Source organism: Dictyostelium purpureum (assembly GCF_000190715.1).
Source record: "Dictyostelium purpureum unplaced genomic scaffold DICPUscaffold_282, whole genome shotgun sequence".
Taxonomy (NCBI): domain Eukaryota; phylum Evosea; class Eumycetozoa; order Dictyosteliales; family Dictyosteliaceae; genus Dictyostelium; species Dictyostelium purpureum.
This window is the reverse complement of record NW_003519618.1, coordinates 1-27910: the sequence shown is the minus strand read 5'-3', so window position 1 is coordinate 27910 and position 27910 is coordinate 1. Positions and strand designations below refer to the sequence as shown.

Genomic DNA, 27910 nt, shown 5'->3' with positions numbered 1-27910 from the left:
GAATTTTTAAAAAAATAAAACTTAGGATTAAACTTTAATATTTGAAAAAAATATCAATAAATTTAACAGTTTTTAAAAAAAAAATGGGAAAGTAAAAACTATTAAATATTTAATAAAAAAAATAAAAATAAAAATAAAAAAAAATTAAAATTTCAAAAAAAAAAAAAAATATATTTTATTTTAATTTTTTAAATTTATTTGTTACTCTCACAATTTTAGCACCTTAATAATAAAAATAATAATAATAAATTTTTTTATCTTTTAAATATTATTATTATTTTTTTGTACATTATAATAACACACTTTTTTTTTTGTTTACAAATTAATTAATTTTTTAATAAATATTTTCTGTATAATACTTTTCCAAACACGACTATTTTTTTTTCTGTTTTTACATTCAAATTATAATTTCTACCTTTAAGTATGTATAAAGAAAAATAAATTCTATTAACAAAATAATATAAAATTTTTTTTATAAAAAATAAAAACAATAATAACAATAAAAAAAAATAAAAAAATAAAAAAATAAAAAATAAAAAAATAAATATAACTTAATAATTTTTATCATATGTTAAAATTTTTTTATAATAATTATTAATTGAGTGTAAAAATAATTGTGTATAAATATTTTCTTGTTTCCATATTTTTTTTGTATTTTTATTTTATTTATTTTATTTATTTAATTTATTTTGTTTGGTATTTTTTAAAAAAAAAATCTTTAAAATATTTGTATAAAAAAGGTTTATATTAGTATTAATACAAAGAGTTTTAAAAAATTAATCGTCCCTGTCTTTTGTTTTTTTTTTGTTTTTTTTTTTACCAATAAATAATTTTGTTTTAGATTATAACAAATTTTTATTTTTCCCATATTATAAACACTCTTTGATATTAATATTCTAAATCTTTTAATTTTAAAAACATTGTTATGTCATTTAAACTAAACCATACCCTTTTACTTCTCCCCTAAATATAAAATAACTCCTTTTTTGTTTTATTTATTTTTTTTTTTTAAATAATTAAAATAAAAAATAAATATATTCACTCACCATTTGTGTTTTATTTATTTTGTCCATTTTGAAATTTCATTTTTTTTTTTTTTTTTTTTTTTTTTTTTTATTATTATAATTTAATAAATATAACACTTTCCATATTTATAAATACACATAGAACCAAAAAAATTAAAAACATTTTTTTCATGTATTATTTTTTTTCATTAATATTAAATTTTAAATTAATTTAAATTTTAATTTTTTTAAATTTTTTTTTTAAATTTTAATATATTTTTTTTTTATTTTAAAATTTTTTTTTTTTATCTTATTATTTTAAAATATTTTTTTTTCAAATATATATACAAATTTTAACACAATATTAAAAATTATATTGAAATATATTTGTTTTTGTTTTTGTTTTTGTTTTTTTTATATTTTAACATAATTCATTACTATAATATTACTTTAAAAGAAATATATCACTAACAATTTTTATATTTCATATAATTAAATTTTTTATTTATACAGGCCCATTTTCTATTTTTTTTTATTTTATTTTACATCCATTTTTGATAATCCTACATATATATATATATATTTATTTATACACATTATTTTATTTAGGAATTTATATTATAAAAATTTAAGTATTTTATATTATAGTTCCATTATTGTAAAGAATTTTTAAAAAAAAGAAAAAAGGGAAAATATGACCATTAAAAAAGGTAAGTGTTTAATATTTTATAATTTGTATTTAAAACAAGTATAATAATTTTTTTTTTAACTTATAAATTTTTATTTAGGCAAATCACATTTTAGAATTTTATCATTAGATGGTGGTGGTGTTAGATCAATTATTGAATGTGTTTTATTAAAAAGAATTATTGAAGTTTATCCAACATTTTTGGACAATATCGATTTAATTACAGGTGCAAGTGCAGGTGGTATTTTATCACTTTGTTTAGCAACTGGTAAAAATGTTGACGAAGCAGACGCATTTTTTAAAACCATTGTACCAGAAATATTTAAAAAATCGTGGATTCATGAAATTTCTTCACTAGATAGCGCAATTGCACCAGCTTATACAAATAATAAACTCAAAGAGGTTTTAATTGGACAATTTGGGGATATCAAACTTTCAGATTTACCAAAAAAAGTATTAATCCCAAGTTTTCAATTAGACAATCATAGTACATTAGCACCAAATACACCAACAACCAAAAATGATAATGTTAAAGCAAGTGATAATAAAAATAATGGCGAATGTAACAGTGAGGAAGGTGAGTGCGAAAAAAAAGAAGTAGAAAAAGAAGTTTTACAAGAAAGTGAACCAGTCTCAGCAAAGTTTGAACCAGAAGATATGTTTTGTGATGATGATGAAGATTTCGAAGTTATTCCTCGTCACCACGGTGGATATGGTCCAGATCATGAGTCACACAGAAGATGGGCTCCACGTTTCTTCCACAATTTAAAAAATAGTAGAACTGCAGATCATTTAGTAGTAGATGTTTGTTTAAGAACCAGCGCCGCTCCAACCTATTTCCCAATTTACCAAGGTTTTGTTGATGGTGGTGTATATGCAAACAACCCATCATTATGTGGTGTTACCTCTGCAATCAATAGTGGTATAAAGTTAGATTCTATTGCTGTACTTTCGTTATCCACCGGTAGAGATGGTAAATTTGTATCGCCAGAGCAATATGGTAGCGGTGAATGGGGCCTTGCTCAGTGGGCTCCAACTCTTATTGATATGTTATTAGACAGTAATGTAGAAATATCAGATTTCCAATGTGCTCAACTTTTAGGACAAAAATATCATCGTGTAGATCCTCTTTTAACTCAAAATATCAACTTGGATCAACCAAAATTCATACCTCTCTTGGAAGAGATTGCAAGCAAAGTAGATTTAACAGATACAATTGAATGGATTCAAAATTATTGGTTCAATAAAAGCGATAATATTAAACCAATTTTCACTCCAACTTGCACACCTTCTTACTCCTCACCAACATTACAACCAAGATATTTTGGTTTCAAGGGTGATAGTAGTAGCGATGAAGAGGATGTTTCAAAACAAATGAACGAAAAATTAAATATAGAAAAAACTACAACAACTGTAACCAATGGAAATACAACTACAACAACTACGGAAGTTAATGCTAGTCTCTCTGGTAGATACTCATATTGTTCAATTCAGTAGGAAGCCAACAATATTATAATATATATATACAAATCTTAAAAATAAAAATAATACTTTTATATAAAGGTTAAACGAATAAATAAAAATAAAAGATTAAAAAAAATTGTATAGTAATTTAAATGTTTTGATAATCATTTTTTTTTTTTTTTTTTTTATGAAAAATAATATTTACTAAAAAAAACATAAGGGACAATAATATTTATTTAAAATTAATTAAAAAATAAAATTAAAGAAAATAATAAAAATAAATTAAAGATAATGGAAACAGATAAGGATGAGGAAGAGTCATAATTTGGATCATCTAAATAACAGGTGACATTAAAGTTGTTGGAGGCTACGGTTTCACCATTACCAGTGCAATTAAATGGACCAACTCTAAATGGAGTGCCTGAGCAATTGTTATTGGTATAGACATCGAAATTAAATGTGTTTCCAAAAGAATGTTGGATATCTACAGAACCGGTACATTGTGGTTTGTTGGTATTGTTAATAAAATAGCAAGAGCTTAATGCCATAGCAGTCTCGCCATCATCACAACGATTTTGTAAAACTGAAAAATAATTATATTTTGGAACTCTTGGATCTTCAGCAAAGCATGTGAATGTATAGTCACCAACAGTTTGTGGTGTTCCTTCTTCAGTGCATGTAAAATTAACAGATGATAAAGCTTTTGGTGAGCATGTTTTGTCAGAGAATGTTTCTAAAGTAAAACTATTTTCACCATAATAAACAACCTCTACTGAATTAGCTGTGCATCCTTCAATTTCGCTAGTAACTTCTGAACAATCTCCGAGTGTTGAAACTTGTTTAAATTCGCATTTGCTGTTTTGAATATTAAAATAATTATAATTTGATGCTGATAAAACAACTTTATTGAAAGCTATTGAAATAATTAAAAGTAATAATAACTTCATTTTGATTTTATTTGTATATATTAATTATTCCCAATTATTATATCTTTGATTTGATTTGAAAAAAAAAAAAAGGAAAAAAAAAACTTTCTGGTTTGTTTAAAAAAAATAAAAAATAAAAAAATAAAAAAAAGGAAAAAAAAAAAATAAAAAATTTTAAAAATAAAATACCTCTTTTACTTTCAGTTATTAAAAAAAATCTTTCAAGTAAAAAGTTTTGCCCAATAATATTTAACCAAAACCACTAAATTAATATTTATTTTTATTAAAAAAAAAAATATTAATTTATGTGTGATTATAAAAACTAACAAATATATCGTTTATTATTATTATTATTATTATTATTATTATTATTATTGTTTTTATTATTATTAATATTATTAATATTGTTATTTTCCAGTTTATAATTTATATTTAGAATATAGTCTATTATAAGTTTAATTTAATGATAGTTTGAAAAATATTAAAAAAAAAAAAAAAAAAAAAAAAATATCTGTTCAAAAATTTTTACAAAAAAAAATTTATTTATTTTTTTTATAATAAAAATGTGTTTTTTAAAAATATTTAAATTGATGTAGATTATATTTAAATTAAATAAATAGTAATAATAAAGAAATACTAGATAATAATACATATAGGGTAATTGATAGTTTGGAAGATGATGATAAGTAATCTTCAGAATAGCAAGTAACTACAAAACCTCTAGCTTGGATTTGTTCACCTTCACCAGCACAATTAAATGGACCGACTCTAAATGGAGCACCTCCGCAATCATCATTTGTGAAAACATTAAAATTGTAAGTAGTACCAAATGAAAAATCTGAATATTTTTTTTAATTTTGAGAGTGTTAATAAATAAAAAAATAAACATATTATATGGAGAATATATTAATACGAACCAATACTAACAGAGCCATTACAATTTGGAATTTCAGCAGTGCTAACAGATAAACAAGAATCCAATTCCATATCCCTTCTTTCGTTACAAAGATGTTTTTCAACTTTAAAGAAACTATATTTTGGAATGTTTGGATCAGATGTATAGCAAGTTACATTATAGTCAGAAACATTAAGAGCAACACCTTCTTGGAGACATGTAAAGTCAAAGGTAGAGTATGCATCATCTGATGAACATGCACCGTCATTTGAGTATAATGATAAAGAGAAGTGATCATCATCATCTTTGGCAGCAATTTTAATAGAATCAGCACATCCTCCAGCAGAGTTTTTAGAGCAACCATCAACTTCAACAACTCTATCTTTACAAGTTGTTGTTTGGACTTTAAAATATGTATAATCTGATAAAACAATTTGATTAAAACAAATAAATAAAATTAAAACTGAAATTATAATTTTCATTTTCACTTTTTTTTTTTTTCTATATTTCTATTTCTATTTGTTTTTTATATCTAATCTTATAACTATTTAATTGGAAAAAATTTTGTTTAGGTTAAATAGTTTTCCCTATCCATAAAAAAATATTAAAAAAAAAAAAAAAAACAAATATTAAAAAATATTAAAAAAAAAAAATTAATAAAAGATACAAATCAAAAAAAAATCTATTAAAATCATTATAAAAAATAATATGTCTTGAAAAGAAGTGTTCGGTTATAATAATAAAATCTTCCATCCTCTCTGATTATTTTTTTTTTTTCATTTTTTATTTTTTTATTTTTTTATTTTTGGTTTTCCATTTTTTTTTTAAAAAAACACAAACAAAATGTTAAAATGCCAATTGGGTTAATAAATAAAGAAAATTATACAAATCAAAAGGAAAAAAAAAATTAATTTTAAAATTTTAAATACCAACCAAATTACAAAACTGTTTATAAACCCCAATGTATTTTCTAAATTAAAAAAAAAACTTGATTTAATAATTATTGTATTTAAATACTCTGTTATCAGTACTCACTTTCTAAAAGATACTTTTTTTTTTTTTTTTTGAAAATCAAAAAATATTTTTTAATCTTACAAAAATTTTTTTTTTTTATTTTTTATTTATATTGCAAAAAAAAAAAAAAATTTATTTTATAATTTGAAATCTTTTTAAATTTTCTTAAAAATATTAATTTCAAACAGAAATGAAAAAAAAATATTAATATAAAAAATAAATAACTAGTTTACTTCTTATTCATTTATTTTTTTATTTATATTTTTTTTTTTTAAATTTAATTTTTTTTTTTTATTTTTTTTTTTATTTTTTTTTTAAAAAATTTAAATTTTTTTTTTTTCAATGGATGAACATTTAATGTTGTTTAATTCAAAAGATTTTGTAGTTTTGTTTTAATAGAATTAAAAATGTTTTCAAGATTAATTCAAAAGTCCAATGTTACTGGTCATAATATTTTTTCTAAATTAATTTTAGGAAATGCTTTGACCCAACGTACATTCTTTAATATTGTACCAAATCGTAGGTTTTTTTATAATTAATTTTCATAAATTTTAAAAAAATATATGAAAAAACGAAATTTACAAATTAATAAATAATTTTTTTTTTAAATAATATCATTTTAACAATTAATTAAAAATACTATATAAACAATTTAAGAATATCCAATAAATATAAAACACACCCACCAAAACTAAAATAACAATAATAGAAAATATGACAATAAAACATTTTAATAAAGTTTTCAACATAAAAACAATATTAATAATTGGATTTTAAACTAACAAATAGCAGTGCAATAATAGTAATAATAATAACAATAATAATATTTACTCAATATCAATATCTAAATAGAAAATAAATATAGTTTAATAATCTAACTAAATTTTTTTTTTTTAATTTAGCAAGTGTTGGATTAACAGATGATCAAAAACAATTTCAAACAATGGCACTTGAATTTGCACAAGAAAAAATGCTTCCATTTGCAGAAAAATGGGATAAAGAAGAATTTTTCCCACGTGAAGTTATGAAACAAGCTGCAGAATTAGGTTTTGGTGGTCTTTATGTTAAAGAGGATGTTGGTGGTTCAGGTCTTTCAAGACTCGATGCTTCAATTATTATTGAAGCTTTAGCTTCTGCTGATGTTAGCACAACCGCTTTTATTAGTATTCATAAGTAAATATTAAAAACAATAACTACAAAGAAATAACAATTTTCAGAGAAAAATTTATTAATATAAAATTATAGCATGTGTGCAGGTTTAATTGATATTTATGGTACAGAGGAACAAAGACAAAAATATTTACCATCATTAGTTACAATGGAAAAGATAGCAAGTTATTGTTTAACAGAGCCAGGCAGTGGCAGTGATGCAGCATCTTTATCAACAAAAGCAGTTAGAGATGGTGATCATTTTATATTAAATGGTAGCAAGGCATTTATTAGTGGTGGTGGTGACAGTGAGGTTTATTTAGTTATGGTAAGAACTGGTGAAAAAGGTCCAAAAGGTATTTCATGTTTATTAATCGAAAAAGATACACCAGGTTTAAGTTTTGGTAAAAAAGAAGAAAAATTAGGATGGAACACCCAACCAACTAGAGCTTTAATTTTCGAAGATTGTAGAGTCCCAGTTGCAAATCTTATTGGTGGTGAAGGCCAAGGTTTTAACATTGCTATGAATGCTTTAAATGGCGGTCGTATTAATATTGGTGCCTGTAGTTTAGGTGGTGCTCAAGCAAGTTTAGTTGCTGCTCGTGACCATGTCAAGGTTAGAAAACAATTTAATCAACCATTAGAAAAATTCCAATCTATTCAATTTAAATTGGCTGATATGGCCACTAAATTACATGCCTCACGTGTTATGATTAGAACTGCTGCCACTATGCTCGATAATAAAGATCCATCTGCCCACGTCTACATCGCCATGGCCAAATTATTTGCATGTGATGAATGCTTCAAGGTATGTGATGACTCACTTCAATTATTTGGTGGTTATGGTTATCTCAAAGATTACCCCGTTGAAAGATATCTTCGTGATCTTCGTGTTCATCGTATCCTTGAAGGTTCTGATGCTGTAATGAGATTATTAACCTCCAGAGAAATATTAAAAGATGAATAAATAATAATACAAATAAATTATAAATAAAATAAATATAAATAAAGAAAAGAAATAAAGAAACTTTTTTTTATATAAAAAACTATTTATTACACAAGAACATAACAAAAAATATTTTTATTATTTTGTTATTTCTTTTGATTCTTTGTCATTATTTGATTCTTCTTTTTCTTCCAATTCCTTATTTTCTTTTTCTTCCCAACTGTTTGGAATATCTGTTCTCTTTTCTAAATCCGGAATATCGAAATCTAACAAATTGACTTTAAATAAATCTTGAATATTTTTTTGGTATAAAATTGGTTCACCTGTAATATAATTGAAAACATCGCTAAACTCGAATACTGGAAGAGTACCATCTTTTGAAACTTTGAGAGATTTGAAAATTTTAGAAATCACTTGTAATTCATTACACATACCATCTAAAAAATCCACATATTCTTTAATTTACTTTAAGACATTCAACAGTGCAGTTTTCAGAAAATGGATACTAGTAAAAATCATTTTCTATAAAGTCAAAACTGGATTTGAAATCGTGGCCACCCTGACAATGTTTTTTATGAAGGACGTTACTTGTATTTGAATCACTCATTTTTTTGAATATATAAAACAAGTTATTATTTTAATATGGAAAAAAAAAAAAATAAAAAAAAAATATTTTTTAATAAATCAAGGTAAACACAAAAAATGAAAAATAAATAATTCAACTTAAAACAAATTTTATTTTGTTCACAAAAAAAATTTAAATTATTATTTTACCACCATTAGAATATTAATTTTTTTAAAAATAAAAATAAAAATTAAAAAAAAAGCCAAGGTGGTGGTCACTTTACAGGTGGTACTTCTGGTAAAGATGGAAATAATCGAGACGATGACGGTAAATGTCCAAAATATACACCTGCAGTGTGTCCAACTCCGATTACCTGCTCTAAGGATAAAATTGATGTTAAAGCTGATGGTATATATGTAAATGGCGCCTTTGTCTCTCCTGTTCCCCTAGAAGTTTGTGGTAAAATTCAAACTAATTTAAAAACATGCCAAAATAGTAATTCTCAAAATTATAAAGATTTTTTGAAATGTGTAAAAGATAAAACTACCACAACTAACGATTTAAAAGAATGCAGAACAAAGATGAAACTCAAGAGCTTTTAACAAAATGTCAAATTGATTACTATAATGGTGATAAAGATATTGTTGCAAATTTAAAACGTTGTCAAAAAGAAAGAGATAAATTCAAGAAAGATGAAAGTAATGGGATGGCTATGGTCTCGCTTCGTGGATAAAAAATAAAAAATAAAATTTTTTTTTAAATATAATTTAGAACATTTGGTCTTTTTAAAAATTAAAATTTTTTTATTTTGTTTTTATTTAATTTCACCTTCATCATCAGATAATGAAGTTATTGATGAGCCTAAATCTGTTTTTTGTTTTTTTGAAGCATGTTGATTTGGAGTATCTTCAACATCTTCAAGTAATTCTTCATCTTCTTCATCCTCTTTTTCACCTTCCTCTAATATTGTTTCTTCGTTATTTAATGTCGGTGATTCTGGTTGAAGTTGCTCTGTTGATAAAGTTGTTTCAGAGGGTGTCTCTGTTTCTGTTGTCTCAGTTGGTGTGGTTTCTGAGGCTGTGGTTGTTGGCTCTGTTGGGACAGATGCAGATGAATCGGTACTATTTGAGAATATAGACGAACCAAAAACTGATGGGGTACTTTGACCAAAAACGCCTGAAGCTGGAGCAGTTGTCGATGATTGTGCTAAAGGTGATCCAATCTGTGGTGAAAATACAGTGTGTTTCATTCCAAAAATAGATGTTGGTGGGGTAGTAGTGGTTGTTGATGATGATGGGGTTGTATTGGTATTTGGTGCGGCTGTTGTAGTTACTGCAACAGTAGATGATGGAGTTGTAATTGAGGTGGTTGCTGGTGCAGTTGATGATGGAGTTGTAGTTGTAGCAGCATTTGAGGAGCTTAATAAAGATGAAATACTATTAATAGATTGAATATTTTTCTTCATTAAGGTACGTTTCTTTGGTGGTTCAGAACTAGGAATGGTTGGAGTAGTTGGAGTAGTAGGTGTACTTGGGGTTGCAACAGTATTTACGACGGGTTGTTGAGTGGATGTTGTTAAAGGAGTACTAACAACAGGAGTGATGACTGTTGGTATTGTTGTTGCAGGTGTTGTAGAACTAGCAGCAACATTATTAGTATTATTTACAGGTAATGGTTTTTTTAGGGCTTCATAAAGTTTCATTTTTGATTTTAATTCATCATTTAATTTCTTTAAATCTTCGTTTTGTTTCTTCAAGTCTTCAACTTGTTTCTTCAATTCTTCGTTTTGTTTTTTCAAAGTTTCAATTTCTTCATTTGAAAGAGCTGGAGTTGTTGCAGGTGTAGCTGCGGTTGCAGTGTTTTTAAGTTTAATTAATTTGGCATTTAAAAGTTGAGCCTTCTTTCTTAAATCAATATTTTCTTTAGAGGATGCTTCGTTAGTAGCTGTAATGGTATCTAATTGTTGTTTAGTAGTATTGAATAAATCTTTTTGTTGAGTTAGTTGTGTTTCTAATTCACCTTTTTCTTTTTTGAATTTAACAGCCTCCTCTTTCCAATGTTTAGTATGTTTTTTGAGCTCTTCATATTGTTTCTTGAGATCCTCATGCTGTTTCTTTGAATCTTCAGATTGTTTCTTTGCTTCTTCGAGTTGGGTATTTAACTCTTGTTTTTCTTTGGTAATTGATTCGTTGGCATCAACTAATTTTTGATGTTCTTCTGGATCAATAGATTGATATTTATTGAGTAATTTGGAAACTTTACCTGACCAATTTGAAATTTCAATCTTTTGAGCTTCAATTTCATTATGAAGAATTTGATTTTCGGCCATAAGTTTTTTATTTGATTCGGTAAGTGGAAGTATACGGTCCTCTGATTGCTTAAGTTTAGCTTGAAGTTCACCAACTTGTTGGCCAAGTCTTTTAGTTTCATCTTTGAGCATAATATTTGATTCCTTGAAAAGATTCATTTGTTCTAATTGTTGTACAACTTCTTGATGTTTCTTGGTGCTAACTGTAAGAGTACGCATATTCTCTTGCTCTTCACTAAGTCTCTTATTAATAGAGTCAATAGTCTTTTGGTTATTAGCGATAATCGATTTAAGACGAATATTTTCTTGTTGTAAGGTTTCATTTTTAACTTCGAGAATCTTTTGTTCACGTGATTGAACTGAAACTACCTCTGAAAGATTATTTAAAATTTGTTGCTGTTGTTCAGTTAATCCTTGGCCACTAGCTGCTGCTGCTGAATGAACCATTGATTTATATTTATCGATTTGTGATGCTTGTTGATTAATATTTTCAATTTGGGATTGTAATAAATTATTGTGGTGTTTGAGATCTTTAAGACGCTCTTCATATTCAGTAATTTGACCTTTGAGTAAATTTTCTTGATCTAACCATGATTGTTTAGCTTGATTAAGCTCTGAAGTATTTGATCCAATCTTTAATTGCATTTGAGAAATTTGTTTTCTTGCTTCAGATAAATCTTCTCTAAGTTTTGGTAAACCTTTGATATCTTCAGCGTGTAATACAACTTCACGTTCGTAATTTTCTGTAGCCTTCTTACAGAGTTGATATTGAAGTTTGGCTTCTTCGAGGGCAGTTTGCTGATCTTTGGTTAATTGATCAATCTTTTCATAGAGTTCACTCTTTTCTTTTAACAATGATTCTTTTTCTGAAACAATAGAATTAATGTCTTTTTGATGGGTTGATGAAAAGTTTTCTAATTTTTCTAATTTAACTGATTGTTCAGTAACTGTCTCTTGACTCTTGGCTAATTCTCCTTGAACATCTTTAAGTTTTTCTTCTAATTCAACTTTAATTCTGGCATACTCTTCTTTAACTGCTGCCAAATCATTTTGGGTTGAAATTGAAATTGATTTGTAATAAATAGTTTGTTCTTTTTCTTGTGATAAAGATTCTTTTAAGCTTTCAATTTCTGATCTAGCTAATGATAAATCTAAACTATCATTCATTGATAATGATTGTTGTGATGCAGTAGTTGATGATGATGAAGAGGATGATTGAGCTTGTTGTGATTGGTTATGTAAAGATTGGGCTCTTTCCATTATTGTATTATAACGCAATTCAGATTGATTTAATTGGGACTCTAAAATGCCTACTTTTTGTGTAAGAGTTTGTTCTGCAATCTTGTATTTAATTAATTGCTCTTTAATTTCATTCAATTCTTTTTCTTTCTTTTCGAAACGTTCACGAGTTTCATTAATTTGATGAGTTAATGTCATTGTTGATTCTTTATGTTGTTGTTTTTCTTGCTCTAACTCTTTCTTTAATTGAATTCTGCTAGTTTCTTGGGCTGTTAAATCATTTTCAATTCTTCTTCTGAGTTCGATTTCTGATGCTTCTTTAGAGGAATTCATTTGATTAACTTTTTCTAAAAGTGATTCGATACTTAATTTCTCTTGTGATAATGATTTATTCATTTCGATTAAACGTTGTTCGCTTGCCCTAATTAAATCATTTTCACCCTTCATATTACTAAGACGAATTTCAGCTTGTGATTTTAATTCCTCTGATCTGGAGAGTTGGGAATTTAAATTTTCAATAGATTGTTGATGTCTAACCACAGCATCCATTAACTCTTGATTCTTTCTACGGTATTGCTCCAAGTCAGCTGAGTGGTTCTTCAATGAGTCTGTCGAAATTTGTAATCTTTCTTTCATTAATATATTTTCACTTTGAACTTGTGAAAGTTGAATCTTTAATGAAGTAGTTTGTTCTTTAAGCTGATCAATTTTAGAAAGTAACTCTTTATCGCTAGCTGATCTATCTCTAATTAATTGTTCATATTCTTTTTGAAGTAATTGATGAGATTGTTTAACCTTTTCATAGTCATTTATTAATTGTGAGTTATTGTTTAATGATTGTGAAATACCATTTGACGACATTAATGAACTATTAAATTGTTGTGAATTTGATGTTGGGCTTGTTGATGAAGATAGGTCATCCAATGTCATCATACCCTGTTGTGATTGAGCTTTATTATTAATATTATTATTATTGGTACTGTTGGCCACTGGAGAAGTGAAAATTGATTGATTACCATTTGCAGATGAAATATTTTTATAATGATCTCTTTGTTTTGTTAATGTATCAATAGTTTCATGTTGTCTTGAACTATTCTTTTTAATTTGTTCCATTTCTCTAACTAAAATTTCCAATCTTTTTTCATTTTCTAAAGCAGTTTCCTGTGTCTTTGAAAGATCTCTAATTTTTTTCAATAATGCTATATTTTTGGCTTGTAAATCTTCAATATTTGTAAATGTAATTAATGAATCTGGAATAATTTGATCTTCTTCATATACTGAGAGTGATGATGTTGAATTGGTTCCAATAAAACTACCTCCATAAACTGATTGTTGATTACCGACACCAATAGAACCTCTACCACCGGATTGTTGTTGACTATTTATAACACTATTTAATTGTTTCTTTTCTAAAGCCTCTTTTAATAATAATCTTACTTGTTTTTGTAAATCTGAATTTTCTTGCTTATATCTGTTATTATCGGCAACGGCTGTGGAAACTTTGAGTTGAAGGGTTTCTTTTTGAGATTGTAAAGTTTGATAGCTATCTAATAATTTTTCTTGACTCTTTAATAAACGTTGATATTCACGGTTTTGTTCATGAATTAATGGAGCCTTCTTTTCAACTTCGCTGAGAATATGATTAAGGTGGTCTTGAATATAACGTTTCTCTTTCTTTTCGTTTAATGCAATCTTGGTAAGATCTTCATATCTTTGTACCATTTCTAAAAACTCTCTACGGATTTCATCACGAGAACCTGATGCTGCTTCTATTAATCTATTCTTTACAGTTTCTGATAAAATTGGAATTTCCATTTGTGACAAATCTCCATTACTACTAGTAATGCCATTGAATGAAGCTTGGGCTGTAGTATTCTTGAATTCATCAAACTCTTTGATAACCTTTTGGTAGTTCTCTTGCAAAGCATCGTAAGCCTCTTCCATTTTCTTGTAAGCATCTGCATGTTCCTTTCTTAACCTCTTGTCAGATTCATTTAATTTATTTAATTGATCCTGTAATTGTGCAACCTTCTTGTTGGCATCTTCTGATTTATCGTGATACAATGTTACTAATTGTTTTTGTTTGCTTAATTCGTTTTCAAATTGACCACCACTTTGAATTCTTTCTGTATTTAAACTTCTTATTTCATCATTCAATTGTTCAACTTTCTTTTCGAATTCTTTTTCTTTATTCTTCAAATTTTCATTAATTTGTTTTAATTTCAAAATTTCTTCATTTTGATTTTCATTTTTTAATTTTAATTCTAAATTTAATGATTTCTAATAATTTTAAAAAAAGTTAATATAATTATTAAAAAAATATAAAACAAAAAAAAAATAAAAAATAAATAAATAATATTTACCAAATCTTTAATTTCGTTAAATAAATTATTTGTAGTTTGCTTATTATTTTCATCCAATAGAGTTGACTGCTTTCTTAATTCTGTGACCTCTTGTTTTAATCTTTGAATTTGGAATTCATTTGAAGAGTTTTCATTTTCAACTGAAATTAATTTAGATTTTAAGTCTGATTTCTCTTTAATAAAAGTATTTAATCTTTCTGTTAATTTTGTAACTGCTTCGGTTTCTTCTTTTAAATCTTTATCTTTTCTTTCGAGAATTGAATGAAGATTGGACTTATCTAATTGTAATTCATCTATAATTTTATTTAATGTATTTGATTTTGATTCTTTTTCGTTTGCCAAATCTTTATATTTATGGATTTCATTTGTTAACTCCTCATTCTTTGTTGCTAAAATAAAATAAAATTAAATTAAATTAATGAATATTCATAAATAGAATTATTAAACTATGATTTATTTGTTACCTACTTAAATTTTGAATATCTCTTTTTAAAGTAAGATTTTGTTTTGTAATTGATTCGATGTCCTTCTTAAGATCAACTTGTTCTTTTTCTATTTGTTGAAATAATTGCTCTATATTTAAATTTATAGGTTAATAGATGTAAAGTGTGTGAAGAGTGAGTTTTTTTTAAAAAAAAAAAAAAAAAAAGAAAAAAAGGGGGAAATGCGGAAAAAAAAAAAAAGTTAAATAAAACACATACGTGAATTTGTAATTTCAACTTGTGATTTAGCTTGAACAGACTCTAAGGATTGATTAAGCTGTTTGATTTTATTCTCTGCTTTTAAGATAATTCCAAGAGGATTACTTGCTAAAAAATGATTATATTCATCTCTTGATATAAAGCTGCAACTCCACTGACTGGAGCTTACTTCGCCAACTGTACCCATATATACTAGTTATATTGATCTATTGATTTATTTACTGATATTAAATAATTATTATTTTATATTTAACTTTATGTTATAATTAAATAAATAAATTTAAAAATATAATTATTATAATTATGATTACTATGGGGTATAGTTAATATTTTTTTTAATGTGAGTTAAATAATGATAAATATCTATACAATTATTAAAAGAAATATATTGAAATTATATAAATATGTATATATATGTTATTTAAGCTACTATTAAAAATAAATTAATATTTATAATTTATTAAAAATATAAATGTTTGAAGATGGAAAAAAATTTTAAAAAAAAAAATGAAAAAAAAAAAATAAAAAAAATTTTAAAAAAAAATTAAAAAAATATAAAAAATAAAATTAAAAAAAATAAAAAAAAAAAACAAACAAAAATAGTAAATAAATTAAAACAATAAATTGGTTTTTTTTTGGCAATAATAGATACGAATTAGGTCCATTCTTTATTAAAAAAAAAAAAAAACAAATAAAAAAAAACATTTTTTAGATATTTAAAATAATTGATGGATATTCCTTGGTTCCACCCAATTCAACCATTTCTGTATTAGTACCATTTGCGGAATTGTTTTCATTATCTTCACCCCAATAGGATTTTGAATAGTCAATAAATATTTGTGTACCTTTTGGAATATTTCTAACTGCAGTAATTAAAGCTTGTTCACAACCACCTTCGAATATGCATTCACTTTCAGCATTTTTAAATTTAGAAGAATGATTGATCATACCGCCTAACGATCTGTATTTAGAGGCATCCAAACCAAAATCCTCATTCGAAATCATCATATTATAATCTGTTGTCTTCATTTCTTGATTCATTGTAATCATACCACCATAACGTACAATATAGTCACCACGTTGAAAATCTCTATTTGCAAATAAACCCCAACCAACCTGTTCTGAAATCCATCCTAAAATTACATTTTCTTCACCACCACTTTTATTAATTCTCTTTAAAAATAAAAATATATTAGCATATTAATTATTTTTTTATATTATTAAACTGCTATAGCAGTAAGTATATTACATTTAAATATTTATTTCTAAACTTAATATCTGGATTAATTGATAAACTTGAAAATAATAAATCTACTAAATAATCGGTTGTTGATAAAACTCTTGGTGTATAAATTATATTTAATTCAGATTCCACAGTATCTAAAGGCCAATCTTCGACAATTTGACTATTTTTATAATTGTAAACTTTGATAGTTTTTGGATTTGGTGGTGTGGTGAATGGAATCATACCTTTCATTCTTGCATAGTCGAAACCAGTTGCTCTAAAAGAATCCAATGCCATAACGTTGATCTTTGGTGTTACTTTAGTGATTAAAAACTCGATGATATCTTTATTACCGACCAACATTGCCATATGAAAACATGTGCATCCAGTTACAGGATCAATAAAATTGATTAGGTGCGAACCACCATTATCGTAAATATATTTAAAAATTTCGAAATCGTTACTTGCTATAGAGAACAATAAACACATTCTATCCAATGATGGGACTAGTTGTTCTGATTTCTTTTTAGTTGGACCTTGTGGTTTTACTAAATCTTTAAACAAATTAGCGTTTCTTCTAAGCTCTGCTGTTAATTGATATTTAATACTGCCTAAATCTTTCTCTAAAATAATTTCTGTTAATGTGGTCAATTGATCTTCTAATACTAATTTGCAAGCTTCTACATATTTATTTGAAAAATCGTTGCTTGCATCTTTATCAAATTTCATTTTTTCCACATATAATTTTTCGAATGTTTCATTTTCATTTACACTTTTAATCTGTTCATTAAAATCTTCCTTTATTTTATCTTGCCAAAAATCCATCATTGTATGTTAATTATATAATTTTATATAAAAATAAAAACTATAAAAACTAAAAAAAAAAAGATTTTAAAAACGAAAAAATAAAAAACTAAAAAATAAAAAAAAAATAAAAAAAAAAAAAGTTTCGTTAAAAAATAATAAAAAGAAAACAAAGTTTATTTATATATTTATCTGAATTTATGACCTGATAAATGATCTTGTTTTTATTTAAAATATTTTATTTTGAAAAAAAAATTAAATATGAATCGTGTTTAAAAATATAAATATTGTGATGAAATTTTAAAAAAATAAATATTGTAATGAATATTTAAAAAAAATAAATAATAAATTAGATAAAAATTACATTGTGTATTTTAATACATATAAAGAATGTTTTTTTTTTTTTTTAAAAAGTTTAACTTTTTTTATTTAAAAATTTAGTTGGCAAAGGTGATATCTTGACCGTATTGTTCTAATGAACCGTGGTTAGTGATAACTTTAACGTTGGCACCGTCGTTCATTAATCTGCCTTCTTCTTTTAATTTTAAGAATTCTTCACGATCGAAGTGAGTGAAACCCCATTTCTTTGAGATGACGATCTTTTGACGACCTGGGAATTTGTATGAAGATCTACGTAAGGCTTCAATAACGTTGGCTAACATGGAGTCTTTGGTTCTGATTGAGAAAATGATTTGACCAATATCAACACGAGCAACAGTACCCATTGGTTTACCGAAAGCACCTCTCATACCAGTTTGAAGTCTATCAGCACCAGCACATGAAAGCATCTTATTGATACGAAGTACGTGCCATGGGTGAACTCTAACTCTCATGTGGAATGAATCTTTACCACCGGTTTTAGAGATGTATTTGTTACATGAAATACGACCAGCTTCAATTGATTCTGATGAAAGTTGTTCTTTTTCTAATGAGATTAAGTGGACACAGAGTGGGAAATCAATAGCTGCGGCTGTAATATTTAAAAAATAAAAACTATTAATTTATATTCATAGATTTGTTTCGTTTGTCGGGTGTATGTTTTAGTATGAAATTTACCTTTCTTTCTACCTAAATCGAAAATTCTGATTTTAGCATCTGGGACACCACGACAGTATCTTGACTTGATGTATGGTTTGTTCTTTTGATATCTATAGCTGTTATTAAATTTTATTAATATGTGTATAATTTTTAATCTAATCCTCTGTATATCCAATCCTATATCTATCCTCAATAATCCTCAATAATCCTAAACATACCAACGAGCTGGACCTATTTATTTTAAAATTAAAGATTGATGATTAATATGAATGAATTTTAATAGATAAATAAAGATAACCAAAGATAAACAATGGATAGTTATAAATAGAGATACGTACGACGACCCATTTTTATTATATGTTTTCAATGACAAAAATTTGTGTGAAAAAAAAAAAATTAAAAAAATTGAAAAATGAAAAAACTACTGTTGGTGGATTGGAGTGCGTAAAAAAAAAAATTATAAAATTTTTTTAAAAATTATAAAAAAAATTTGTTACTTTCTCCCCATGCTTTAAATATTTTTTTTTTTAATTTTTAAAAATTTAAATTTTTTTTTTTTTTTTAATTTAAATAAAATAAAAGAATAAAGAACATTATTCTTTTTTCTTTTAAAATAAATATATAATTATGCAATTCTCATTTTTTTATCAATATATAGAAATAATATATTAAAAATAGTTTATTTGATTAATAAATTTACCCCTCAAAAAAAAAAAAAAAACACACTTAAAATTTTTTTTGTTCATGAACTGTGTTCTTTTGTGGGGTGTTTAAAAAGAGTAGTTATCAATTTAATTGAATTTTAAAAAAAAAAACAAATACCATAATACAATACATTATAATAACAAACAAAAATAATTTACCTCGCAGTTAAATAAATAATATTTAACTATATTGATTTTAAAGATATCTGTGTATCATAATCTTTTTTTGAATGGATTTATTTAAAAAAGTTTTTGTTTTTTTTTAATGTATTTTTTAAAAAAATAAATAGATAAATATATCAATAAAAAAAAAAAATTATTTTAGAAATATATTATAATTTTTTAAGTTAAATATATTTTTGAAAAAAATAAATAATTGAAAGGGGGTTGAATTTTTACACACAATATAATAAAAAAAATTATCTAAGCATAAACAAACTTCAATTATTTAATTAAAAATAATTTGAATTGGGTTTGTTTTCTAATCTTTATTATTGATATTTTTTTTTTCTAAAGTTTTTTTTTCTTCTTCTCTTTGTAAAAATCTAAGTTTTTTTCTTTCTCTTTCTTTTTCTCTTTCTCTTTCTTCTTCACTTTCACCGTTATCAAAATTGTCAGCGTCAATATACTCCCTTTTAGATTCCTTTTTTTTATTATTTGATGAAGTGGCAGAGTTCTTTTCAGATATATTTTTCTTTTTTTTTTCTTTTTTTTCATCTTCGCTGCCACTGCTAATGTCGATGACTGGGGATTGAGAGTGTTCTCTTTTTGGTACATGTGGATTTTTGGAAATATTTGTTTGTTTCGATGGGGGATTTGTAGTACTATTATCTGTATGTTTTTTTTCTTTTTCTTTTTCTCTAAACTTCTTTATTTCTGATTCTAGTGAATCATTCTCATAGTTAAACTCTTTAACAAAATCGGTTTCCTCTTTGGATAGTAGGGGTTTGTTTTTTAAATTTTCTTTATCATTTGCTTTATCATTTTCATTTTCATTTTCTTTTTCATTTTCATTTTCATTTTCGCTTTCGTTTTCATTTTCATTTTCATTTTCATTTTTTCTTTCTTTTTCCCTTTCTCTTTCTTTTTTTCTTTCTTGTTCTTGTTTTCTTTCTTTTTTTTTTTCTTTTTCTTCTTTTCTTTCAATTTCTCTTAAATGATTGTCGCACCATTCTTTGTCAATCATCGATAAAAAACATGTAATCATTTGATTACTATCAGGAAAAATTTTTATATATTTTTTTATTTGAAGTGAAATCTCGTCTTCTGATCTGAGGTTTCCAGAATTATTTTCGCTGCTAAAAAAATAATTTTTGATTTTCGACCATTTTTCACCAAACATATAAAACCCTTCAATAAGTAATTTAGTTTCATTATATGACCAAATAGGTTTATTGCTATTTTCTTTATTATTTTGATTTTCACTACTATCATTGGTAACTATATTTGTTGAGGTTTTTGGATTCTCTTTATTATTATTTTTATTATCTGTGGTATTAGCTATATTATGATCAACATTAATATTGTTTTCGATATCATTATTTTTATCGTTTTTATCTGTAGTATTGCTTATATTGTGACCAATATTGTTGTTGTTTATACTATTATCTACATTGTTTTGATTTTTGATTTGGTTATTTAATTTAATAGTTTCATTATTGTTCATTAAAACTAAATTGGAGTTTTATTAGTTTCATTATTTAAATAAAACTTTTAAAAAAGATAAAAAATAGTTACCTATATTTTCAGGATCATCAAAATACCAATATTTCTCTGTTACTCTATCAAAATTATATTGACGTATATTATTAAATCTATAACCGCCTGATTTTCTAAATGTTGAGATCTAAAATAAATAATAGGTATCTGTTAGAAAAGGCTATTCTTGTTTTATATAGTTAATTAGAATCATAAATATGTTATAAATACTCTATCTATGATGGGTCTAGGCAAATATGGTAGAATTTCTTCATTAAATCTTGTAAAGTATACTGAAAGTTTAGTGATGATAATAGTTTCCCTTAATTCTTCGCCATCAACTTCATCAACCAGTTCATATCTATTTGTTTCTACAATATCAATAAATTCTTGAGCCATTGTGTAGTAAAAATCCTTGGTTGCTATTGTCATACCAATTTGCTTATCTAATAAGGGTTTTAAAAAACTTGTTGACTTATCATTATCAAAATAATGATAAGTGAAAACATTTAAAAGAAAATGTTTTAGACCTTGAAAGTTGCCTGGATTTAAACAATGATCTATAATTAATGAAAGTTTTTTATAAATTTCGATCTATAAGAAAAAAATATAAGTAAAAGAGAGTTTTTTTAAAATTGTAAAGTTGATGATATTTACATTGTTATATAGTGCTACTGCCTCGTTAGCAAAATAACGACAATTAAAAAAAAATGCACATTTTTGGCAATTGTCTATTATTTTTTTCCAAAGTTGTTTTGTCTCTTTACTGTATGTATAGTCATGGATATCCAGTGTTTCCATATGATAAAAGGTGTAATAAAGTTTGTCAAATATTGAAAAGTATTTAGGAATTTCTTTGTCATTTAAATGAATTAAAGTATTGTAGTTTGGGTTTATAAATTTATGATTATTATTATTATCATTGCTATTATTGTCGTTATTATTATTATCCTTTTGTGGGTTTTGGTCTGTTGTTTGATCTTGATTTTTGGGTGATTTGGGATCCATTCTTTTTTAATATTGGAACATAGCACAACAGTTTATATTATAAATTATAAATAATAAATAAATGATAGATAATAAATAGATGGTAATAAAAAAAGATTAAAATAAATTAATAGACCAAGAAAAAGAAAAGAAATAAAAATTTATAAAAAAAATAATTTTAAAATTATTTTTCATTTTTTTTATTTTTTTTTTTAAAATTTATATTTTTTTTTTTTTTTTTTTAAAATTTAAATAACAAATTAAATTTTTCTTTTTTTTTTTTTATTTTAATTTTAAAATTTTTTAAATACAATTTTAGTTATTTTTAAAATATTTATATATATATATATTTATTTCTATTTTTATTATTATTTAAATAATTTGTACAAAATAACATTATAAAAATAAAATGGGATGCGACGGAGGAACAATTCCAACTCGTGACGAGGTGGTTAAAATGAAGAAAAAAGATACACAAATATTCGATAAAGAACAGTTAGAATATGCAAAATGGTTTTTATGTAAATTGGCTCAAAACGTATTGTGTGAGCCTATAGTGATTGATGATTTAGGCAACTTGTTTAATAAAGATAAAGTAATAGAGGCATTATTGGACGGTTCACTCCAATCTTCAAAAAATCTTTCGCATATACGTTCACTTAAGTCGATTTATGACGTTCATTTCACACCAAACCCAGCATACGAAAAAGATAAAACAGTATCACCATGGTTATGTCCAATTACAAAATTAGAAGTTGGCAGCCATCATAAATTTAAATTTATTAAAACATGTGGACATGTTTTATCAGATAAATCATTTAAAGAGTTGGATTCGTCAAAAACAACCACCACAACCACTACTAATAAAGAGGAAAAGAATACCAATAGTGCTAAAAGCTGTTTTATATGTTCAAAAGAATTTAGTGAGGGTGATATCATTATTGTTAACCCAAATAACGAAGAATTAGAACAAATGAAAATACTGTTAAAAGAAAAATTAGAGAATTCTAAATCAAAAAAAAAGAAATCATCGAAAAAAAGAAATTTAGAAAGTGCAAATGATAGTAGTTTAGTATCAGAATCATCCTTTACCACTAACACTTTAAAACAAGCCAATGAAGAATTAAATAAAAAGATGAAGTCCGAAGCTTTTTCTAGTATTTTTAATAAATCAACAACAACAACAACTACCACCACGACAACCACTACTGCAACAAAAACAAAGTAATATAATTGTAAATAAAGAATAAATATATTCATTTTTTAAAAAAAAACAACTTTTTTAATTTATTTATTTGTTTAAAATTAATTTTGTGTTTTCAACTATCGCCGTACTTAATTTAAAAACTTGGATTTTTAAAGAGAGACCACGGTAAGCATGGAATTAGGAAAGGGGGTTAATAAGAGATGGGCGTAATAGGTTTTGTTTTTTTATTTTCATTTTCAGTTAAATATTTTTCATTGCAATTTAATAATTTTTAAAAATAAAAATTTCAATTTTTATGAAAATTTTAAAATTTTTTTTATATTTTAGAAAATATTTTTTTTTTTTTATTTTTTTTATTTATTTTAAAGTTTTTTTTTTTAAAGTTTTAACTATTCGTTATTGTTTAGTTATCTTTATCTATATTCAAAATTTTTAATAATATATAAATAAATAATAATGAAAATAGAAGAACAAATAGATCTAGTAAAATCTCAAATCGAAAGCCCAGAATTTTCAAAAGCTAAAAAAATTAAAAGAAGACGTATTAAAAGAAAATTAAAAAGTTTACAAATTAAAAAAAAAAAGTTTGAAAAATTAAAAAGAATTAATATACTTAGCAACAACAATAGTAATAAAAACAACAATAACAATAATAACACCGATGATGATAATAATATAGAAAAGAGAAATTATGAAATCGAAAAAATATTAAGAGATAGCGACGAAGAGGATGAAGAGGATGAAGAGGATTATGAAGAGGATTATGATGAAGACACTAATTGCGATATAGATCAAGATGGGCAGGAAGAAAAAGTAGAACAGGAACAATCAAACAAAACAATTGTAGCAGGTGCACCATTAGATCTTGAGCCACATCAAAAACTAGAAGAAAAGGATCATCAAATCTCGTTAAATAATATTAATAATAATAATAATAATAATAATAATAATAATAATAATAATAATAATAATAATAATAATAATAATAACAATAATAATAATGGTAGTTTTAAAGACCATTCATTGGTTTTAAAAAATTTAATTAAAAATCAAGATGAAAATTTTAAATATTATTATCAAAGATATAGGTTATTTTCAAGATTTGATGAGGGTATTATATTAGACGAAGAGTCATGGTTTTCAGTAACTCCCGAGCTAATAGCGCAACATATTGCTGAGAGATGTAGATGTGGTACTTTGGTTGATGCATTCTGTGGTTCTGGTGGTAATGTTATACAGTTTAGTTTTACATGCAACTATGTTATTGCAATCGATATGGATCCTCTTAAACTGATGATGGCAAAACACAACTCTTTGGTTTATGGTCATACAGAACAAAACACCAATATTGAGTTTATTAATTCGGATTCAACTAGGCTATCAAATTTAAAGGCAGATGTTGTATTTTTATCACCACCCTGGGGTGGTCCATCTTATATCAACTCCCAAATATTTTATATAGATACTATGGTACCAAATGGGTAAGTTAAAATCAAACAATATAAAATTATAAACATAAAAACTAATTTTTTTATTTTATATATTAATTTTATTTTAGCTTTGACATTTTCAGAAATGCATTAAAGGTAACACCAAACATTGCATATTTTTTACCAAGAAACACCAGCAAGTCAGATATAGCCAAGCTTTGTTTAATTTCAAAAGAAAATGGGGGTAGCGAAGAATGTGAGGTAGAGGAAAACTATATAAACGATAAATTAAAAACCATTACTCTTTACTTTGGCGCCTTGGCAAATAATAATAATAATAGTAATAATGACTATTACGATGAATAAATAAATAAATAATTAAATAGATATTTATTTTGTAAAATAGTTATAACAACTATAGTTTAACTGATTATTTTTATTAAAAAACATTTATCAATCACAGCTTTAATAAAAGATATTAAAGAATTAAAACAATCCCTCATTAATTGGGGCTTTTAGATATCTGGATATCAATTAGAGGGGCTTTTTCACCTGGGTCATTGGGATTACCATAATTATTTAAACCAGATTGAGGTGTTTCAGTATTAATGAATATTTGGCATTCCCCGTTATCACTTGGTAGAGTTGCTTCTATGTTTTCAGCGGATGAATCTATCATATATGATATGCAAATTCTTTTCGAAACATAGCTATTAAGACCACTTCCAACGGTTTCATTTTTTTTTGAGAATGAAATTTTTTTATTTAAATAATTATAATTTAAATTATTTAAAAAAGATTCAAATTTGATTTCGCTCTATAATAATAAAAATTGTTAAAAAAAAAAGTTTTTGGATAAAAAATTAAAATAATAATTTTACATACAATCAAGAAAAACATCAAATGAAAAGAAATAGTGCTCCCCAAAATAAAGGTCAATAAATATAAAAAATACCATTAATCCAATATTTTTGTTGACTACCAAATAGGATGGAAATAGGATGGAGAGGGAAATTAGAGATGAGGAATACACTCTAATTTTTCTAAAAACCCAATTTAATTCCAATTCTCTTGCTATTAACCCAATTAATTTTTTATACTCCTCCGAAGTGAGATTATTTGATAGTTCAAAAGGAACATCATTGGGCTTAATTATTTTTTCTGTTTTGATTTTTTTGAAAAGCAAGGAACAAGCTTCATCTTGTGTAGGAATCAAATAATGTTTAGTTTGACCCATCAGAATTTTAAATTTTTTAAAAAATTTATAAAAAAAAAAGCAAAATTAAAAGTTATATATAAAAAAAAAATAAAAATAAAAATATTTTTATTTTTTTTTTGGATTTGTATTTATTTGTTTTTTTTTTATATATAAAAATTAAGCGACTTAATTTTAAATTTAAATACTTAATTTTAATTTTAATTTTAATTTTAATTTTTGTTATATTAAATCGAAATACAAATCTAACTTAAAAATTTAAGTGGTTAACTTGTTTGAAAAAATGAAAAAATAAAAAAATAAAAAAATGAAAAATGAAAAAATAAAAAAACTTGGTGTTAATTTTATTATTTAACAAATATTATTATTATTATTATTATTATTGTTATTAATGTTATTATTATTGTTATTATTGTTATTATTGTTATTATTGTTATTTTGAAGAGTTATAGACTTTTGTTCATTCATTAACTGATTTACAGAGAGCTTTTTCATTGTTTCATCTAGATTTACAATACTTTCATTAATGGCTATTTGGCATAATTCAACAATTTGACCTTGCTTTAATTTACCAACAAGAGGAAGATTTTGTGAACTGACCCAAACAACCATGTTATATCTGCTTGGAAAAACTTTTATTTGTGAAGCTTGTATGAAACTAACCAACTCTAAGTACACCTCCTCTGGAAAATGGGATTTTTCTGCATTGTGTGGGTCTGCTCCACCAAAATTATCATCTTTATAATAAATGGTTTTGGTTGTATAGTCGATATTAAAATTGTTTACTTTTGCTTTTTCTAGTATTTTTTCAAAATGAGATCTGTGTACTCTCATACTCATTAAGGTGCCCAATCTTGGTAAAATTACTTTAAAAGTAGGTTTGAAGCCATCTTCTTTTAAACCTAAAATTACAGCATACAAATTTTGTAAAACTGGTTCTACCAAACCGGGTGGATATTTTATATTTAAATTTTGTAACAATTCTTTTTGCTCCTTTTCTTTTTGCTCCCTTTGCTCTTTTTCTTTTTGTTGTTTTTCTTTTTGTTGTAATTGTTTTTGTTGTGGTTGCTGAAGTTGTAATTGCTGTTGTTGTAAAAATTGTTGTGGAGATGACTGTTGTTGTTGCTGTTGTTGTTGTTGTTGTTGTTGTTCAATTTGTTTTAAAATTTGGTGGAATTGTTGTTGTGTTGATTGTTGTGTTGGGGAGTGGGAAATCGATGAGGTTGTTAATAATGATGAAAATGAATGAGATAATGAACTATTGATTAATGAGGATTGTTGTTGTGAAGAGGGAAATTGTTTTGGGGTATTTGGAGCTGATGAGGATAATGGTGATAGGTTTTTTGGGGTAATTGGAGAGTTACCATTTTGGAAATTAGATGATGGTAACACTAATGATAAAGTAGTTGGTGATAGAGCTGATCCTGATGATGAGGATGATAAGGATGGTGATGGAAGAGGAGAAATATTACTATTACTACTATTGGTGCTATTACTGGTACTACTATTATTGCTTCCGGTGTTTCTATTAACAAGTCCAGAGAGAGAAAGTGGTGAGTTTATTTTTTGTTGTGTTGATTGACTATTTAATACAGGTTGGGTGTGTGAATTTGGTGATTGTAGGGGTGAATAACTATTCAATCCTGACAATGGGTTTGATGGAGGTGGTGGATTTAAATTTAATTTGGTAGGATTACTATTTCCATAGCTAGCTAAACTATTGAAATGTAAACCTGGAATTGTTGGGGTGTTTTGTTGTTGCTGTTGTTGCGATTGTTGTTGATGGTGATGATGTGAAAGATGATGTGGTTGGTCTCTCGATAAGATTGAACCATTTAAATTATGAATAACTTTATTTGGAATATTATTGTTATTACTATTATTATTAAAATTGATTTCGTCGCTATATGGATTTAAATTATAATGTAATGAATCTTGAAAAAATGTGTCATGTAAACCACTATTATTGTTATTACTGTTATTACTGTTATTATTATTATTATTATTATTACTATTACTATTGTTATTATTACTGTTTTGATTATTATTATTCTGATGGAATGTTGGTACAGGGCTTATAAGGGTGGATATTTTGATACCTCTTAAAGTTAATGGTTTTATTATTGGACTTTCATTTGCAAATCTATCCACCAATATAATATGTAAACCATTAGTTGCGTCGTGATAGTTGTCATATATAAATTCCCATATTTTACAAATTAACTCGGATCTATCATGTTGATATGCTAAAATTTGATAATAATAAAAAAAAAAAAAAAACAAAACAGATTTTTGTAAGAATATGAATAATTAAAAAAAAAAAAAAAAAAAATTTTTTT

General features: G+C 25.0%; 12 protein-coding genes across 12 annotated transcripts in view; 5 read left to right on the top strand and 7 right to left on the bottom strand.

Annotated features, from left to right (window-relative positions):
* DICPUDRAFT_156147 (uncharacterized protein) overlaps nucleotides 1-3286 on the top strand; it is a gene marked incomplete at both ends in the record, with an annotated part of 4521 nt that extends 1235 nt beyond the window's left edge. Inside the window, 3 exons of the mRNA XM_003291497.1 lie at nucleotides 1685-1714; nucleotides 1793-3160; nucleotides 3282-3286. Coding sequence (XP_003291545.1) covers nucleotides 1685-1714; nucleotides 1793-3160; nucleotides 3282-3286 — 1403 coding nt within the window. The remainder of the gene's footprint in view (nucleotides 1-1684; nucleotides 1715-1792; nucleotides 3161-3281) is intronic.
* Nucleotides 3287-3398: 112 nt separating this feature from the next.
* Nucleotides 3399-5459, bottom strand: DICPUDRAFT_156146 (uncharacterized protein; the record flags this gene model as incomplete). Its single annotated transcript, XM_003291487.1, has 3 exons — nucleotides 3399-4069; nucleotides 4720-4920; nucleotides 5006-5459. 3 exons carry the CDS (start codon nucleotides 5457-5459, stop codon nucleotides 3399-3401), a joined length of 1326 nt encoding a protein of 441 aa, XP_003291535.1.
* Nucleotides 5460-6343: 884 nt separating this feature from the next.
* DICPUDRAFT_49903 (uncharacterized protein) lies at nucleotides 6344-8180 on the top strand. The gene is made up of 3 exons (XM_003291496.1): nucleotides 6344-6510; nucleotides 6894-7164; nucleotides 7237-8180. Exons 1-3 carry the CDS (start codon nucleotides 6399-6401, stop codon nucleotides 8105-8107), a joined length of 1254 nt encoding a protein of 417 aa, XP_003291544.1. The 5' UTR covers nucleotides 6344-6398; the 3' UTR covers nucleotides 8108-8180.
* Nucleotides 8181-8338: 158 nt separating this feature from the next.
* Nucleotides 8339-8494, bottom strand: DICPUDRAFT_13521 (uncharacterized protein; the record flags this gene model as incomplete). Its single annotated transcript, XM_003291486.1, has 1 exon — nucleotides 8339-8494. A coding segment is annotated over one exon (156 nt), but the record flags the coding sequence as incomplete, so codon positions are not given.
* A 725-nt stretch (nucleotides 8495-9219) lies between these two features.
* On the top strand, nucleotides 9220-9384 carry DICPUDRAFT_156143 (uncharacterized protein; the record flags this gene model as incomplete). The annotated part of the gene is made up of 1 exon (XM_003291495.1): nucleotides 9220-9384. One exon carries the CDS (start codon nucleotides 9220-9222, stop codon nucleotides 9382-9384), a length of 165 nt encoding a protein of 54 aa, XP_003291543.1.
* A 6586-nt stretch (nucleotides 9385-15970) lies between these two features.
* On the bottom strand, nucleotides 15971-17315 carry DICPUDRAFT_89443 (uncharacterized protein; the record flags this gene model as incomplete). The annotated part of the gene is made up of 2 exons (XM_003291485.1): nucleotides 15971-16435; nucleotides 16512-17315. 2 exons carry the CDS (start codon nucleotides 17313-17315, stop codon nucleotides 15971-15973), a joined length of 1269 nt encoding a protein of 422 aa, XP_003291533.1.
* Nucleotides 17316-17667: 352 nt separating this feature from the next.
* On the bottom strand, nucleotides 17668-18691 carry DICPUDRAFT_92700 (ribosomal protein L10E). Its single transcript, XM_003291484.1, has 4 exons — nucleotides 18668-18691; nucleotides 18548-18560; nucleotides 18348-18445; nucleotides 17668-18261 (listed from the first exon to the last, which is right to left on the bottom strand). The coding sequence occupies exons 1-4, from the start codon at nucleotides 18675-18677 to the stop codon at nucleotides 17729-17731; spliced, it is 654 nt and encodes a 217-aa protein (XP_003291532.1). The 5' UTR covers nucleotides 18678-18691; the 3' UTR covers nucleotides 17668-17728.
* An 823-nt stretch (nucleotides 18692-19514) lies between these two features.
* On the bottom strand, nucleotides 19515-21787 carry DICPUDRAFT_99058 (uncharacterized protein; the record flags this gene model as incomplete). The annotated part of the gene is made up of 4 exons (XM_003291483.1): nucleotides 21389-21787; nucleotides 20963-21325; nucleotides 20771-20879; nucleotides 19515-20704 (listed from the first exon to the last, which is right to left on the bottom strand). Exons 1-4 carry the CDS (start codon nucleotides 21737-21739, stop codon nucleotides 19515-19517), a joined length of 2013 nt encoding a protein of 670 aa, XP_003291531.1. The 5' UTR covers nucleotides 21740-21787.
* A 340-nt stretch (nucleotides 21788-22127) lies between these two features.
* Nucleotides 22128-22946, top strand: DICPUDRAFT_39155 (uncharacterized protein; the record flags this gene model as incomplete). Its single annotated transcript, XM_003291494.1, has 2 exons — nucleotides 22128-22552; nucleotides 22607-22946. The coding sequence occupies 2 exons, from the start codon at nucleotides 22128-22130 to the stop codon at nucleotides 22944-22946; spliced, it is 765 nt and encodes a 254-aa protein (XP_003291542.1).
* A 1044-nt stretch (nucleotides 22947-23990) lies between these two features.
* DICPUDRAFT_39172 (uncharacterized protein) lies at nucleotides 23991-24721 on the top strand (the record flags this gene model as incomplete). Its single annotated transcript, XM_003291493.1, has 2 exons — nucleotides 23991-24406; nucleotides 24484-24721. Coding segments are annotated over 2 exons (654 nt in total), but the record flags the coding sequence as incomplete, so codon positions are not given.
* A 136-nt stretch (nucleotides 24722-24857) lies between these two features.
* On the bottom strand, nucleotides 24858-25592 carry DICPUDRAFT_82198 (uncharacterized protein; the record flags this gene model as incomplete). Its single annotated transcript, XM_003291482.1, has 2 exons — nucleotides 24858-25172; nucleotides 25311-25592. 2 exons carry the CDS (start codon nucleotides 25590-25592, stop codon nucleotides 24858-24860), a joined length of 597 nt encoding a protein of 198 aa, XP_003291530.1.
* A 330-nt stretch (nucleotides 25593-25922) lies between these two features.
* DICPUDRAFT_82197 (uncharacterized protein) lies at nucleotides 25923-27817 on the bottom strand (the record flags this gene model as incomplete). The annotated part of the gene is made up of 1 exon (XM_003291481.1): nucleotides 25923-27817. A coding segment is annotated over one exon (1893 nt), but the record flags the coding sequence as incomplete, so codon positions are not given.
* Between the last annotated feature and the right edge of the window lie 93 nt (nucleotides 27818-27910).

What these genes read in the sequence shown, in the direction of transcription:
- DICPUDRAFT_92700 (XM_003291484.1), bottom strand. An exon ending in CGATTTAGGTAGAAAGAAAG is followed by an intron (nt 18,262 to 18,347) that starts GTAAATTTCATA and finishes TAAATATTACAG; the next exon opens with CCGCAGCTATTGATTTCCCA.
- DICPUDRAFT_49903 (XM_003291496.1), top strand. Translation starts at nt 6,399, where the DNA reads ATGTTTTCAAGATTAATTCAAAAGTCCAATGTTACTGGTCATAATATT. An exon ending in CTTTAATATTGTACCAAATC is followed by an intron (nt 6,511 to 6,893) that starts GTAGGTTTTTTT and finishes TTTTTAATTTAG; the next exon opens with CAAGTGTTGGATTAACAGAT. An exon ending in GCTTTTATTAGTATTCATAA is followed by an intron (nt 7,165 to 7,236) that starts GTAAATATTAAA and finishes ATAAAATTATAG; the next exon opens with CATGTGTGCAGGTTTAATTG.